Below are 17,667 nucleotides of genomic sequence, written 5' to 3' on the forward strand. Positions count from 1 at the left end.
CTAAGATAGCTTCAGTGAATTTTGCAATACTTAAAGCATTTAATTACTACACCTGATGTTGATTATCTTGCTAGAATTGCTTAGATCAATAGAAAAATCTTTTTTTCGGTGTGGTTTTTTCATGTTAGAAAACCTTACAGAGAGATACAAAATGTATGAGGAGACAACTGCCAGAAGTTTGTCTGGGGATTTTGTTTTCTTTTCTAAAGGAGTAGAAGTTATCCCTAAGAGTCCTCTATCTCTAGGTATTCTGAAGCAAATTTTTTTTTTTTTTTAATTACTATGTCCAATCTCATCCTAAAAGGTTTGGCAGGATATGGAAAATCTTTCCTATTTGTATATCAACATCAAGGGTTCCAGGTAGAAAATTATCTCAAGCCATTCCTTGTAATAGCCACAAAAGCTGCAAAATTATTGTTTTCAAGTCATGCCAAGTGATGGTTTATGAGATGCTTTTCAGCAAGCAAAAGCCACAGTTCTTGCTTAAGCAGAGAAAGCACTTGACTTAAAAAAAATTGACACAGCAGTCAGTGCCTTGAGGATTAAAGAAAGAATAAAAGAAAAAGAAATAATATTGTTGCCACCTCTTGCGAACTGTGACCACCACCACCACCATCCACAACAGAAACACAAAGCAAACTCCAAAGCCACAACAAAAGCTGTGTGGAAACATGAATACCTGAGTCCCTTCTTAGGCAAAGTGTTCCTATCAAGATGTGGGTCGCTGCAGAAAAGTTAAAAGAAAAGAACTTCAGAGAAGAACAAATGGGAAGGCATCAGACCAGAATGAAGGATGTACAAATATCTGCATCACCTTTTCAGAGGAAAAGGTGCTGGGGCCTTCCTACAGAAACATGCAAAAACCTCCTTGGACAGGTGTGGATCTGCACAAACATGCATCTGGTACCATGCCAATGAATCTCATCTGTTCACAACGTGATCTTGCCATTGCTTCTACCCACAACAAACAAAAATGGTTCTTTAAATGTCAAGCTTAAAACTGTGCTTTTCAGCAGACATGAGGTAGACTATTTGTGAAAACTGATGAGCATCTTCAAGTCCAAAAACCACCTTCCTGTCATTTCTTTCAGCAGACACTGTTTAGGGAATGCAGCTAATTAATTTTATGCAGCTGCAATGTATAGCAGTAAAAGTGTTGAGCCCAGACTGTTTCAATTTCCAAATCTCAGCTTAAATTCCATTAACACAGCAAACTGACTCTATCAGTCACCCAAGCCTCACATATTTATGTCTTCACAACTGGTGAAATTGTAACTAAGCAGAATCTGTTAATTTGTTTTCTTAAGAAAATATCCATGTTCTTAAATGAATTCATTTCATGACAATCCTTACAGCTAAATTACAGCATGGGACTAATTAAAATCATAGCAGTGAGTAGAAGTGAGCTAGACTGCTCGGATTTGGGTCTTTTCCTAATTTTAGCATTCATCTTTAGAAGGATGGGTGCACCCAAATCTCTGTGGAACACTCATGAGCCAAACTGCAATAGAAAACTGACAACACAGAATGACATGGGGACTACACGACAAAAACGACAGGCCTGAAAGGCAGTGGGAAAAGCAGCATGCCAGAGGGATGCTGAAATGCTAGTGAGAGTTTAGACTGGTAGAAAGAAAAAGCACAATATTTTCAAATTGCCTTTGGAAAAGAACTGAGGGGGAGGAAAAAAAATACCCCTTCCCCTTAAATCAAAAGATGTTCCCAGTAACAAAGTAACACCAAACCCAGGCCAACTCTGCCATTCTCCAGACTGATTTAGGCAGATACATGACGTGTTTGAGGGGACTCTCACTGGCATGTCTTTGTGTCAGCTCACACCTGAACGATGAACACAGCAGAGGACTCAAGTGAGCAGTCTGTCACAAAACAATTTGCTTCACTGAGATGGGCAACAAAACCTACAGCCTTGTGCATACTCCTGTCCTGAGACAGCATTACCTGTCCTGTCTCCTGGGCAAAGTATTTCGGCAGAATTTGGGGCTAGCAGCAGGGGAAGAAAGAGGGCTAGAAGAACCAGTCCAACAAGATAGAAAACAAGAGAAGGAATATTAGAATGAAAAGAGAACAGAAAGGAGTTACAATAAAGCACAAACGGAAACCCAAACTCTCAAGAACGTTACATTCAGCGGTAATTTTTTCCACTGACATGCAACTACGGAAATGTTTCTACCTGACTGTGTAATGACACATCAGGATAGGGCTGACTTGCAATGCTTGCAAGGGTACTACTGCCTTTTACAAAACATGTCTCAAAGACCATGCACTGCAAGTCATTTTCTGGTTTATACCAATGTTAGCTCCATGTTAATACAGCTCTGATGTTGAAAAAGTGGTCCCATTCCCTCCTCCCTGCTCAGTCTGCTCCCAGGTCCTGCTCTGTGTGTCCACACAGATACTGATAAATTTCATTGTGTAAGGAGCTGGGGAACTGATCAGTCTGAAACACAGTTCAGGTGACCATTTTTTAGTTGGATCCATCTCCAAGTCAGGTTCACTAAGCATTCACATGACTGCCTGTACCGAAACATTGCAGGAACAACTGGAGAAAGGACACAGCAGCAGTGAGAGGCTGAGAAGGGATCAAGTGACTAAGGAAACAGGGGTATCTCTTCAGCACGACTTCCAGCTTAAAAGCCTATCAAATGTTATAAACAAGAAGTTTAAAATAAAACAGCTGGCTTCTCAAATCAAAATAATAATGGGTTTTTTTTGAATATCACTAACAGAAGGCCTTTTTAAGGGTAACAGAGGACGCAAAATTCAAATATTGGATAGAAAGAAAACCTGTCACGTTGGCTACCACAGCAAATGAAAACCTCACCTGAACCCATCCTCTTGCTCTGAACTGGGCTCCTTGCCTGGAATGACTTCTTTGTATGTTCTAATAATACTATTCAGTATCAGCTTTTGAGAAGCACAACCTGATTTCTATCTGCACCATTGGCTACTGCTGCCAGGTCTTAATTCACATTTGAGATACAACCAAACATACGGAAATGAGAGAAAAACCCACTAACCTTTCGGACAATGTGGTCTTAACACTGTTGGTTCGGACAAAGGGAGTCAGAGAATCATCTTTAGAGGCTGGAATCAAGCCACTGGAGGAGTTATGGCTCAGCCCACCTCCACTGCTTAGAGAGATATCAATGGATTCACAGCTGGTATGAAGACTGCTGACAGACTGATATCCAATGCCATCCTTGCTAACAGCAGAAGAGCTACTTGCGTTGGTACCCCATGTTAAACTGTTGGAAGGAGCTGAATGTGCTGAACTGGGACTTGAAGCTAATGGAGACTGGTTCAGATCTGTGTTTTTACTATACAGGGGACTGCTGCCCCCACTGCTCAGCATACCACTGCCAGATGGCGAATCCAGATTTCCCTGCTGGTTCATAGTAGCGTGAGGATTGGAGATGACTACTGAGTTTTTCATATTTTCAGCTGTTGTGATGGGAACTTGTTTATTAGGCTTGCCACCAAAAAGTCTGTACAAAAGACAACATGAAAAAATACATAAAATGGAGTATGAAATGCAAGAGTATTTTATATCTAGACCATATAACTTCTTAGCTGCACAAAAACAAGATTAAGTAAATGATTCTAGATTGGACATATGCAACTATAAATTTATGAATCCTCTCGTTTTCACTTCACCTCCAATAAAGCCCAGAGACAATTACGAGAGCTTCAAATCTATCTTAGGTGTGTCTACTCTGAATCTTGGAAATACTACTTTCACAAAGCTAAAGTACAGCTTCAATAGAACTAAAATAAAGCCAGATCATCTTCTGCTCCTTTAAGGAAAAAGGATACCAGAGGAACACTGCACTGATTAATCTGAAGCATGGAATTACCACAGAAGTTGAAAGCCTGTCCAGGTAAATTCTGTGCAAATCACCAAATGCTCTGTACAGAAGCAGCACTTGTTGCGATGTAACATGAAAACTATGTACTGGTATCAAATGTAGGTTTGTATCATTTCAGGAGCCAAGATGGCTGGAAACTATTAATTTCTGAGTGCAGAATGAGATTTTACCTGCTTTGGCACCTGGGATTGGCTCAGTAAAAGATTAGCTGAGTCCCAGAACTAGTGCAAGGAAGGGAATGCAAAAGCATGGCTGGAGAAGGATGACTGCAGCATGCCCAGTTTGCATCACTGTTGCCTGTGATGCAGCTGCACTGCCAATGAAGAAAGTATTTCAGTTCCCTCATTAACAGGCAACAGGAAAGTTCTCAACAGTGCAAAACTGTCTTTCTTAGAAGCAAACATGCTTCAGACCAGATTATCAATCATTCCAGGACTGATCCTCAAAATTATAAAGGAAGCATTATCTGTTGACTCTAGCTGCAAACATCCCACCCCAAAACACTGCTTCTGTTTCTACCACTTGGCTCCAGTAACTGCCTTTGCAACCTTAGTTTTCCTCACACATATCTATATGGATTTGCTTCTTTGTTATCAACAGTGTGGAGTACTGGGGATGAAATCTTCCAAAGGGGTATCTATCAGACTGTAGTCCTCAGAAGAGAGGACTACAGCACTTCTATACAAGAGCCCCTGCAGATTTACAGGTGGGTAAGCACCAAGCAGACTTTTCTATGCTTTTTAGTATTTCCAGGTTGTATGCACAACACATGCACACTAAGGCACTTTGTCCAACACTTCTCAGAAACACAAGGCCTGTAACATAGCTGGGCACCCTGCACACACGTACAGTAAGCCCAGTGATGCCCACAAGCACTGTACTTACTGCACAGGTGCTACCTGCAGCTCCAAAGTACCTGTGCAAGATACATGGAATGCATCTGAAGTGGATGGCTGCTGCTGCATGCTTGCCACAACGCACCTGCACAACATTGCTGGATCAGGATAAGATGTACATCTACACCTATCTCATCATCCAGCATTGCTCTGTGCCATCATCAAAAGGAGCGTTACCAGCAGGTCGAAGGAGGTGATCCTGCCCCTTTACTCTGCTCTTGCGAGACCTCACCTAGAGTATTGTGTGCAGTTCTGGTGTCCTCACATAAAAAGGACATGGAACTGTTGGAACAAGTCCAGAGGAGGGCCACGAGGATGATCAGGGGACTGGAGCACCTCCTGTATGAAGACAGGCTGAGAAAGTTGGGGCTGTTCAGCCTGGAGAAGAGAAGGCTGTGTGGAGACCTCATAGCAGCCTTCCAGTATCAGAAGGGGGCCTATAAAGATACTGGGGAGGGACTCTTCATTAGGGACTGTAGTGGTAAGACAAGGTGTGATGAGTTAAAACTTAAACAGGGGAAGTTCAGATTGGATATAAGGAGGAAGTTCTTAAAGGGTGGTGAAGCACTGGAATGGGTTGACCAGGGAGGTTGTGAATGCTCCATACTTGGTGGTGTTGTTCAAGGCCAGGTTGGACAGAGCCTTGGGTGACACGGCTTAGTGCGAGGTGCCCCTGCCCATAGCAGGGGGGTTGGAACTAGATGATCTTAAGGTCCTTTGCAACCCTAACCATTCTGTGATTCTATGATCCTATCAGCATAGGATCTCTCAAAAAGAGATTTGTGGTTCACCTGGACATGACACCATGCCTCACTGATTAGAAAACACTGACTTAGACAAGTCAGTCTGAATGATAAAACCCATTCCTACAGTGATTTAGAGACATTTTGAGTCTAGGTTTTATTTAATCTTATTAGAGTATAAGGAAGATGTCTAACCACGGCCTTCAGCGGCAATACCAGTTTAGGGTATTCCTGCTCCTGCGCCATTGGACTGGGGGCACTGTACTCTTATGAGATATAATCTTGGAGCTTATAAAGACCCCAACCACAAAACAGTTTTACAAGCTGCTTTTAAGCTATGCAGCTTCACAACCTCAAACTGCTTCATGGCCCCTCTAATACAACTGAAAGGATGGCTGTACTGTGAAGAAACATATTACTGCTGCAGCCAGTGTCTGGTTGAACTGCAACCTCGCAACAAAACACATTCAGATGTGGTCTGGAGAGCATTCCTTTGAGTCCAGAGAAAATCCAAGTCAGCAAGACAGTCACATTAACACAGAGATTAACTCTGGCAGGATATACTCTACAAAGAAGGATGTCTGTTTACTCCTATCTATTACTGACATCGATATATCTGAGCTGGCTATTGGGTCATGAATGTCTCCCGTACACAGAAAAGCAGCGTATTACATACTGCAAATCATTAAAGGCTAATTTAATAATAAAATACATCAGTATAAGTTATGCTTTTACTTAAGGGACATGCCTGATACATAATACTGGAGCTAAAGGGAATACTGAGAGAACAGACAGGCCCCCATGGCAGAATTACAGAATTTCACTGTTTGCGACAGTGTAAAAGTTACACACATTTACAGACTTACAGGTAACTCTGTATTATTACAAAGGTAAGGTCTCCAATTTACTGGATAATAATCAAAAACTCACAGGGACAAGAGGAAATATGCGAAAAACATTCGCAACCCATCTCAACTGACTCTGAAAATTAAGCTTGAAACCTGTATTCCCATTCTAGAAAGCAGAGAGGCCCAATTCAACTTTAATGCATTTTGGTATGTGACAATTTATAGACAGTCTGGTGACAATCCAACAGTGAAAATTGTAAATCAAAGAAGGGAATAGTTAAATTGAGCCTCAGTGTCTTCTCTTTGAAGTTTCATGTATTTCTAACTTGGACTTCATGATCTTAAAGGTCTTTTCCAACCTAGTTGATTCTATGATTCTAATTTAGCATTTCAATTACATAGCTAGCAATGTGGCTTTCTAGTAACAAATAAATTAATTTCCAATCAAATGTCAAGATTAATGTGCCGGAGGCTTGCAACACTGAAAATCTGCATGTTTCATGGGGTGTACTATAGAAATTAAATGTCTGTTGGAGTTTTTTTCTTGAAGTAGACATTAATGGAAATTAACTGTTCTAAAGGACATGGCTTATCTAATGATAACCAGATATAAAGTATCTTGAATTACCCTCACATAGGCTCTTTAAATAAAACCAGCCATCTAAAAAGAAGCAGTTTACAACTCTTCACAGCATTAGCCTAAGCTGCCATCCCAGCCATTATGCTTGCATTGGTGCTTCAGATGGAATGGCGCTTTCTCACATCACTGGAAGCAGGATGATGTAGCATAACTGTATGGGTATTATGGGCGTCAAGACAAAATGAAATGCAAAACACTGCAACTTGAAACAGACAAGCTCCCTAATGTCAAATTCCACTGAAAAATAATATTAATGGAACCTTTCACCAGTATCAAGGCTTTGAAGCACACTGCATCAACAAATCAATTCCTGACCAATGCAGTGTTAATGTTAAGATAACGCGTGGGGTAGCTGTGGAGAAACAGACTACAGAGAAGATTTTTGTTTAAAAATATATAAGAAAATTTAATGCAACTTAGGCAGTAACTTTTCTTAGGGTTCTTGTACGCAGGTGAATAACCTGATGTTGAGTCCCACAAAACACTGGCCTAATGCACACAGCTGAAAGATTGGTTTGGTACAGGCACGTGAATCTAAGTATAGGAGGTCAATTTATGCTGTTCTCATGATGGAAATCTGAAACACTCTCCTGCTGTCAAGTTATAATTTGATCCACCATTGGAGTACTTCCAGGTTTTTTACATATACATTGGTGCAAGAACTCTTCCGTCACCTTCACGTAAGAAAACTCTTATTCCTTCAGCATGGATGAAGCCTTCACGTCAGATTTTTGCAACACACTCATAATCACAATCGCCAATTTTTTACTCCCCAGATATTCAATTTTTGCTGATGTTGTGTGATGCACTGAGTATTTACAACACTGGCCGACCTGTTTATGTGAAATTCAGTGGAAATACAAAGACTTTGATGCAGGACACTAAATAGTAAGTGCTTCACACAACACAGCCAGGCCTGGCTCGGAGAGTCCTGCTCATTCAGCTTGGACTAACATCATTGCACGATCAACAGATTCAGTGCCTACCTGCGCAAAGTGGGAGAGGCCACATCAGGGTACTTGGCTCCTTGCTGGTGAGTACTTTGAGCTCCACTAGAAGCAGTCTGTGATGCAGGATTCACTTTAACAGAATTACATGAGGCCACGCTTTCGTTGTCAGACGAAATCCCTTTCTCTTTATCAGTCTGATTGACTAATCCTGGCAGAGAGTTTCCAAGGATTACCTTGGCAGGCTCTCTCATTTTTGGGACAGGCAAGCCGGCTGACTTGCTGCTTATGTTGGAGTCTATGCTACTTGTGCTAGATCTATTCCCAGCTCCACTTCTGCTATTGGATTTACTGGGCCGGGGTAAACTACGATACTGAAGATTAGTTCGGGCACTAAGTGCTAAGTAGCCATCATCCTGGTTCTGGGAGCCATCCACACTAGTCTTCCGACCAGTGGTCCTACCCATGAGTCCAGATGACTTTGGGATTTTTCCCAGGGTAGCTGATCTACTGGTGATTGTTGCCCCACTGGCAGTGATTATAGTCATGCCTAAGGCTGACCCGCTCTGTTTCTTAAATCCAAATGTATTAGCATTAGCAGCAGTTGCTCTAGTGTTACTTGTGGGAAGCTTTTTGGATTCATCACCACTGCTGCGTCCTGCATCTGATGGGGAACGCTTAACATGTCCAGCTTTAGGAGATAGTCTACCCTTTTCTGATACCTTGGCGTCATCAGTTTTCCCTACAAAAATAGAAACAGAATTCTAATATTTAATGACTTGAAAAACATCAAGCAAATGATGAAACTCAAAGCAGCATGAAAAGCAAAAGCGTGCTAGCCACCAAGTGTGGATAGAAATCATGATCTAGTCTGCACTGAACTTAGATGCCACTCTAGTTAGAGTTACACATGCAGACTTGCCAGAAGACAGTATGTGGTGTGTTTGCCCCCAAGAATATGAAAAGCAGAACAGTGTTATGTCATACTGACAAGAAAAAATGTTTCCCTCTGTAGCTACTATAGAGGAATCCTCTTTAATCATTAGAAAGAAGCAGTGTTAGGTCATTAGTACAATCTTCCTACAAGGCATTGTTCAAGGAATTATCTAACTTTAACTTTTTCATATACAATTGTGTACATGACCAAATGAGGAGAGGTATTAACTTATATTACTTGATTATGAAAATTCAATCAATTTCCATTCACACATCTGCAAAAGCTAAAATGACTGTACATTTCTAAGAAAGGCCAGAACTAAACAGTGTTTAGTATAAATTAACATGCTGGTTTAGTAAAGGGAAAAACAAAATCTCCTTAACCACACATACTACATGTTCTTACAGTTAACCTTGACTTCAAAAGCTGAAATTATACTATCTATTGTGCATATGGCAGTACTGTGCCCAATAAACAGCTCAGCTTAAGACTAGAGTTGTCATGAAAACAACTTCCATGGTGTATTCCAAAATATGCATTTTCAAATGAACAGAAATAGAAATGTGGACATAAAAGATGCTGCAGAGGTTAAAACAATAACTAAAAATAATGACAGCACTACCTGAAGTTCAGGTTCTGCCTCTGGAAAGTATTTAAACTGTTTTCATACTGAACATACTTTTTGGCTTGTTTCTATCTTACACCTTTTCTCACCTGTTCCAGGTGTCTTTAATGTGCCTGAGGTGGTTGAAGGTTTAGTCCTTGGTGTGGTAATGCCAACTTGAGCTGACATGCCCCGTCGCCAGGAGCCCGTCTGTGAAATAACAGTGTTCTTCCTACCAGAAGTACTTTTATCAGATTCATCTGACACATCAGAGGGATTCCGCCTCCATTTAGATCCTGGCTCCATTTTTATGCCGCTATCAGATCCTCCGTCTGATTTCTTGACTTCATCACTGGACCATAAGGAATTCCGCTCAACCTGGGAATGCTTTTCTGCATCAGTCTAGGACAGATAAGGAATTGCAAATACAACCTTCAGAGCAAGCCCTTCTTTTAAGAAGCTTCATAAATGAGAACCACCAAATGATTCATCAACTCAGTAGTCATTTCTAAGTACCAACAAACATAACATACCTTTGATACAGAAATGTTACACAAAGAAATGACATATCTTTTTAATATGCTAGGGAAAAAAATAATACAAAAACCCTGTAACAGCCATGCCCCTTAGAATAAATAAAGACAAAAAAAAAAAAGAAAAAATCCACTTGATTTATAAAGGACATATTCAGCTCTATGACATTTATAATCCTCCATCTCAAATTTCTGACTAACCCTTCTACCGCAATGCCAAAAAATCCTTTCAAACCTGTGCAGCCAGCTCCCCTTTGTTCTTGCTGCTTTCCTATCTCTTGTCTAGCAATTGATCTCCAGAGTATGAGGAGCCATCTTTTTAAACAGATTTAAAGATATGGAATGCTGTTCATTCTAATCTAATGTAGTAGAAGGACACCCAGAAGCTGAAGAAAAATGAATCCCCAACAACTTTCTAGCAACATTCAAGAGTGACTTAAATATGTATTTTACCATAGTTTTTAATTCACGTTCAGCTCTTAAACACTGTTTACCCTATTTTGCGCAGAATGCACTACCGATCCTTTACGGAGAATTTTGCAAAGCTCAATGTCAAATACAGAATTTTTTCTTTAGCAAGCCTTTGCCTAGTTCTCAGAAATGCTTAAATCTATTGGCCTATATAATTATTTGTAATGTATTCCCAATACATTATAATTTTCTATTGCTAACGATTATTCCTGCAGAATTCTACTTCTCCTGCCAAATGATGCTGATTAATACGGCAAATTTTGTAGTACCATAACTATTTTGCGATCAGGCACAAATGATAAATATTCTCACATCTGACCATCATCCACACAACCACCCTGGCCCTCAAAAGACAGGTGAAGTGCCCTCCAAACATCGCAGTACCATGAAAGACTGACAATTCAACACTTGATCATGAAGTTCCCAAGTAAGAGGCAATAAATTCTGGAAAGATGCTGGAGGGTCATCTCTTCCCTACAGCCTAGGCAGAAGATGAATATACAGTAGTTAAATGGTAGCATCACTTATAAGGATATTATTTTAAATACCCCAAAGCATTATAAAGCTCACAACCTTTTAGTCCTTTTGGATAATCAGAAAAACACAGGAAAGGATGTGTGATCATTTACCATGCTTTAAAAAAACCTATCTATTTTATTCTTTAAGTTCCTAAAGTTTAAGAGTTTCAAGCTTATGACTCTTCCTACCAGATGACACCATTAACATGAAAGAACCTAGGCGAATTGTGGCTTAATTTCCTCTGCTTTTTACTGTAATTATCTTTTTTTAAAGCCTGAAAAACTAGTTAAGCAATCAGTATGTGAAAGCTGACACCACACATCACAATGGTCTTTCTTTATTCATGTGAAATAGTGAGGGCCTGGGTTATTAGTCTGCATATTGAGTCATTACACTAACGACCATTTGCTGATTTATGGATTTAGATACTATTTTCTTGTGCTTTCCTTGTGCTATGCAAATGTTGTTCCCCTGCCTCTCCGTTCAGAGACAGCAACACAGAACAGCTTGATTAAAACACTGCTTTCTAACTTCTTCCTTTTCTTTACGGCTGCAAAGTGTGGGGATGATTATCTTTCTAGTTATGACCATTGGTAGGTGTGCAATAAATTCACAGTGTGACTCTTCTGATGTCCTGTGTTCCTCTAAAATCATAATTTCATTCAAACGTCTCCTAGATTTATGTATCATACAATCCCAGACTGGTTTGGGTTGGAAGGGACCTTAAAGCTCATTCAGTTCCAATCTCATGCCACCGGAAGGGACACCTTCCACTAGACCAGGTTGTTCCAAGCCCCGTCCAGCCTGGCCTTGAACACTGCCAGGGATGGGGCAGCCACAGCTTCTCTGGGCAACCTGTGCCAGCGCCTCAGCACCCTCACAGGGAAGAACTTCTGCCTAAAATCTCATCTCAATCTCCCCTCTGTCAGGTTAAAGCCACTCCCCTTTGTCACTACATTCCTTTTTACAAAGTCCTTCTCCAGATTTCTTGTAGGTCCAAGAGAGTATAAGCAAGAACAAACAAGTACTGACCAACAAAACCACCTCATCATCATCCCTCACATACTCTCATTAGTATATTGCTTCAAGTACCTTGTCTGGAATTGAGTATTTATACTGTTAGTTTTCAAGAGCAAGAAATACACCTACTTGCTAATTACAGAGCAACTCTAGTTTTGGTTGAGTGAAATATTCCCATACCTTCTTATTTACCCACCTCTGAGCCTGTAAGAATAGTACAGTCTCAACAGAGAGAGCAGCATTACACGAAGTCCTCTATCTTTGCTCGCTTCCACTTCATTCCACTACTATACCCACAGCCAAAGTTTTTCTGTAGCCTTTGAAACACTGCACATCTACCCTTGAAGCCCTCTGGCCAGAGATGTTTCTGTTTCACGGTAAACACTGAGCAGCACAGACACGTGACTAAGGAATCAAAACCAAAACACAGCTAAACCTGGCATGGGGACTGCAGCTGAAACTACACCTCCTGAAAGGGCAAAAGTGGGTATATTATTTGCTGGAAGTCATGGCAAGACAGAGCAAGCATGAACTGGGAGCAAAGCCTGCATCAGACTCAGCTAGGAGCAGTGGTAACCACCAGGATTTCTCAGCTTCTCCCTACAGTTCTGTAAATCCAATTATGAAGCTGTGAACAGACCAAAACCATCTGTGCTCCAACAGAACTGACAAGCTGTCTTGATCTAACAGCTTAAAGATGCTGCTGCTTTCAATTCGAAGGAATTGTTTCCATCTTTGGATCTTTTTAACATTAATAAACTCATTCATGTACTTGATCTGTTCCTCATTTGTATCTTATTTCAGTGATGTAAGTTATTTTCAAACACCCACAATGTCTTAGTTTCTTATTAAAATGTATGTATGATGTGACTTTAAAGGCATACCACATGCAGTACCGTGTAAAAGGTAACTTACCTATGTACACTGTAAGAGAAAAATGTTAGGGCCCCAAATGTCATACATTTGCATTAAGTGCTTTGGTACTTGACATAATCAGAGCAAGACAAGGGAACATAGTAAGGCAAATCCTGGTTCTTATGACTAGTTTGTTCAGAACCAACTTGTGAACATCTTCACAGCACTGCTACAAAAAAGGGCTACAACTATGAATGTCTACAAACATGGAATTAGTATCATATGAAAGCCCTGCTTCTCAAAGATTGAGAAACTACAGCTTCTCGAGTATAAGCTACTCAGCAGCCCTGAAAATCACTTCCTTAGCAGAGACTTTTTCCCTACTACAACCACGCATTCTTCCTCTGCAGAGATGATTCTGCACAAGTTTCTGATTTTATCAGCAGACACTGACATGTCAGGGCTCTCTCCCTTTGATGGTGCTGTGTTATTTGTCTGGACTCCCAGTTGAACGTGTATTAGCTTCAAGCTCCCTCTTTAATTTTCTGAAATCATCTGAAAAAGATGTGCTAGAATCACAGCAGCTTGAAAGTGCCTACTATTTAGGAGAACCAAAGCAGTCAATAGCCTGAGCAGAAAAGTCCACACCCCTCTGGAGATGTCTGTCAACCCTTTGTGGCTCACCACCCAGGGGAACGTAAACCTGGGCAAAGGGCCATTATATATATATACCAGTATCCAGGTAAGACACAAAAGGCATATATACAGCATTCACTGTGTCACGAGATCTACTTCGGGCAGCATAAAATCAATCCTATAAGCTATGAAAGGTTCCATCACTCCAAGCTATTTTCATTCCCTTGGTTTACAAGATTAGGATATTCTGTTCAAATGAAAACAAAGTATTTTATGGACAATAATTTGCAGACAATATTAATACCTAGAATAAATTAATACCTAGAATAAATACTGTCAGCAACAAAAACTGAAGCAGCTCACAGACACACATGAATAACCTGCTAAAGCAAACAACTTGTATGCTTTAGCTCCCAGCTTCCTCTCCTAATGACTACGCTCTACCATCTGTACAAGTTTCAGGTGCTTTTCTTCTTGTGCATGTCTGCGCTCTCTTGGGTGCTGTAATATATGTGGAGGAGGAAGAGGAGTTTGTCAACACAGATTTTGATCTCTCAGAGCCGTTTCCAAGAATCCGATCCACCAGAAGATAAAAGTCAAATGAGTTTCTATTTTTTTCCTTAGGTTAATGTTAAGTCATATTTCCCTTTTTTGTCCTTTTTTCCCCAATAGTATTATGATGTTAAGATGGTAACAACTGTCAAAAAATACTTCTAGTTGTCTATGCTACTCTCTGTTACATACTGAAAACACACGTGATAGATCTTAACTCCTCTCAACTTGCATGGGACTTGTAGCAGCAGTTTTGAGTGTACATGCAATCGCTGACACACAACCAGAGGCTAACTGGAAACATTTAATGTAGGCTCAAACATGCACCTTGTGGCAAGGGAACAAAGACTAATACGTGCTTGCACCACAGTCCTGGAGGAAGAGTAACACTCCACAGCAACCGCACGTCTACATTAAAACTAAAATCAGATTTAGGCTCCAGTCATGAAAAAGAGAGGAAAGTAACAGAGGAGAAGGTCATACCTACATCCTTCTTCTCTACCTGCTGCAATGCCAAATCACGGCATCCCGGTTGCTCTGACACACAAAACCTTGATCAGGTGGGCTTACAAAGAACAAAGCTGGACAACACAGAGCTATATTTTTCCCAACAAAATTCCATATAATTGAGAGAAAAAAAAGCAGCTTCTATTACTGCAAATCTCTGCATTCTGCAATCTTGTCACTGGATACCTTCACTTGTTTTACCTTCACTGGACGTCTGGTGTCTGAGCACAAAATGTACATGTGAGATGCTCATGGATGTAAAATTTATCCTCCTATGAAATGCTGCCAAAAATAGAAAGCCTGCGATACCACGCAGCCCTGGAAGTTTAAAGTGATCTATTTCACTTGCCTGGCACTCCTTCATTTCCAAGGGAAGCGTAAATAATTTTTAACTGCTCATGTTTCATGTTGCCTTAACTGAATTCTCTTCTTTCACAGAAAACATAATACTTTTTCCAAAGCTAAAGAAAAATAATATAATCCCATCTACTGATGCCTATTTTCTGTACAGCATTTCTGCTGGGAAGGCAGAAGCCATCTGTTGCCACACCACAGCAGCAGAGATGCCATGGACTCCACACACAGAGGAAATATTCCTAAATGCCATGTATGCTGAGGTGGTTATTATTTTTTAACACTGCCTTTGCAGTGCTATTGTCCGTACTGAAGTCTGTGTGTTCAAGTCCATCCAACTTAAAATAGTTACACCTATTCCACAGAAAAAAAAGTAAGTATCAATGTTACCTGTGTAAATCAGACATCTTACCTGTGCATCTAAGTTTTTGCGGGAGGAGGCAGGCGTGTTGGCATAGGAGCTGATAGAGGAGCTAGTGTTAATGTCATCAGTGCTGAGGTTATCTATGGTGTCACTGATCCCACTGCTGACAGAGCTGCTGTCATCCCAGCTGGAGAAAAACACAACAAAGGTAAAAAAGCAGGGTTAAAAGACAGAAGCATCATCCAAAAGGAGAAGTATTATTTCTACAAACCTTATCCCACTTGCAGTTACCAACTGAAAACAATCTCTCATTTTCCTAACTTACCTTATTTGCAATTCCAACTCTAAATCCACACAGCTCATTAACGACAGCGTTGCCACAAAGCCTAACGTATACCATCTCTTCAGCCGAGAGCACCAATGATACAACTCTTCTTGACTCAACTGGAAGTCTGCATCAGTAAACAGATTTTCAAGTGACCCTCAAAATTTATGCCTGCAGTGCTTGTGCAGGGCAAGGTGGTGCTAACAAGTCACCTCCAGGTAGGCATAGCACTGATTTGCTAAGCCCTAACGCAGATATGGAACTTAAATGCAAGGAAAAAATTCATCCTGAAGCAATCTTCTGTTAAACTGACCTGGGCAACAACCTGGATCTACCATCACAGCATCACTGGTCTCAGAAGACTTCAGTAATTGAAAGCTTAACTGTTCAGATGGTACATAACCCTCCTGAGCTATACAACACATCCTTTTCAAGGAGATCTATTAACTGCTTACTATTCAGGACTACCTCCTTCCAGTGTGTCAACAGTGTCAACATTTTTCAGTTAAGTGAGAAACATGTAACTGAAATTTAGGACATAGAGAACACCAACATAAAACATCTATGTGAGTGTTAGAACAGACAGAAACAAAATGACCTAAAAGTCAAGCCAGATGTTCCACTCCTAAAATGCCCTTAAACTGCTGAAGGAAAAGACTTATAAACTGGCTTAAAAGTGCTCCACCTTGGAGAACAATAAAGCTGGGATTGGCAAGTAGCTCTGTGAAGACATTTCAGTCCACTGATAGATAACTACTACTGGGAACTCATAAACACATATTTCATAGATCATTTGTGAAAGCTAGAGAGGTAAGCTGACAGTTCTCTAGCTATTTATCACCACAGCCTCAGATTTTGGGAGCTCCAGACTGTCTTCCCCTTTACATTTCTGTCTGCTTTCCAAACTTGTAATCAAGAGATTGAAGTGAGATTTTTTGACTTTAAGAGTGAAAGCCATTCACAAGCTGATATATGTATTTTAATATATGCATTTAAAAATTAACTGCATGTTATCTAATTGAATTCTGTAAAGAAACCCCTATCTGCCTGGTTTCTTGAATTTTATTCATAGCTTCACCACTGATTTACTATATAGCCTTACTATAACCTTTGGCAACTCTGAAAGAACTTTGGTCTCACTACAAACCAGCAGCCTGTATGGATTTTAACAATGCTTTCATGCTTTTTAATTGCTTTTTGCTTACTTGGGTGTATTTTGTTCACCCACATCTATGTGAGGCCTTTCAGACACCTGAGCACAGCTTAACCAGCAGCACAGCTGGCTGAACTGCCTGAAGAAAGGGTTATTGGTTGAAGTTGCTCTTTGCTACTGCTTTGTTCCCAGTTATGGTTCACATCAATCTGCCAGCACAGTTATTTGTGCCAGTTCTCCCATATCACTGCAGACAAGGCCAGCTGGGAAGCTCAGATCAACAGCTTCAGCAAGCCAGATTGATTTTGCCTTCAGGAAGTCTGGGAGTGCTCAGCCAGGCTGCTCTGCTGGCAGACGACAGGGATGGGGATGGACAGGGACTGACAATGAGACACTAGTCTTGAGGCGAAAACCAGCCAGCCAGATTTGACAGACATAACAGTTTTATTTGCTATTTTCCAAAATCTTCCACAGCACAGAATCACAGACTGTAACGGGTGCTCATTCAGTACCCCTGCCATGGGCAGGGACACCTTCCACTAGCCCAGGCTGCTCCAAGACCTGTCCAACCTGGCCTTGAACACCGTCAGGGATGGGGCATAACTGAATGAAAGATGTGCTGACCATACAAAAAAATCCATGGAATCTGAAGAGAAAATCCTTTTTCCTTCTCTCCCCCCAGTTCCTAGTGTGTAAAAACTAAAAACTTGGAAAAGAACTGAAAGACTTCTTTGAAACACCTTTTTTTTTTTTCTTAAGAGTAGGCAATTACATCTTATAATACAGAATTTTAAAATTCTATTACTTATAAATTTTAGATTTTAAGAACAGGCCCTATAACTGATATTTGGTGCTATTTCAAACATAAAGCCATTG

General features: G+C 40.6%; 1 protein-coding gene across 3 annotated transcripts in view; it reads right to left on the reverse strand.

Moving 5' to 3' along the window:
* NAV2 (neuron navigator 2) overlaps nt 1–17,667 on the reverse strand; it is a 399,914-nt gene that overhangs the window by 39,090 nt on the left and 343,157 nt on the right. For all 3 annotated transcript variants that reach the window (XM_057414369.1, XM_057414368.1, XM_057414367.1), the window contains 6 exons: nt 15,362–15,500; nt 9,613–9,904; nt 8,001–8,703; nt 3,039–3,506; nt 1,960–2,025; nt 680–724 (listed from right to left, as the gene is read on the reverse strand). In XM_057414369.1, coding sequence (XP_057270352.1) covers nt 680–724; nt 1,960–2,025; nt 3,039–3,506; nt 8,001–8,703; nt 9,613–9,904; nt 15,362–15,500 — 1,713 coding nt within the window. The remainder of the gene's footprint in view (nt 1–679; nt 725–1,959; nt 2,026–3,038; nt 3,507–8,000; nt 8,704–9,612; nt 9,905–15,361; nt 15,501–17,667) is intronic.

This window comes from Pezoporus wallicus, unplaced genomic scaffold (genome assembly GCF_028554395.1).
Source record: "Pezoporus wallicus isolate ANWC-B61680 ecotype Strahan unplaced genomic scaffold, APGP_CSIRO_Pwel_v1 contig_5967, whole genome shotgun sequence".
NCBI lineage: Eukaryota > Metazoa > Chordata > Aves > Psittaciformes > Psittacidae > Pezoporus > Pezoporus wallicus.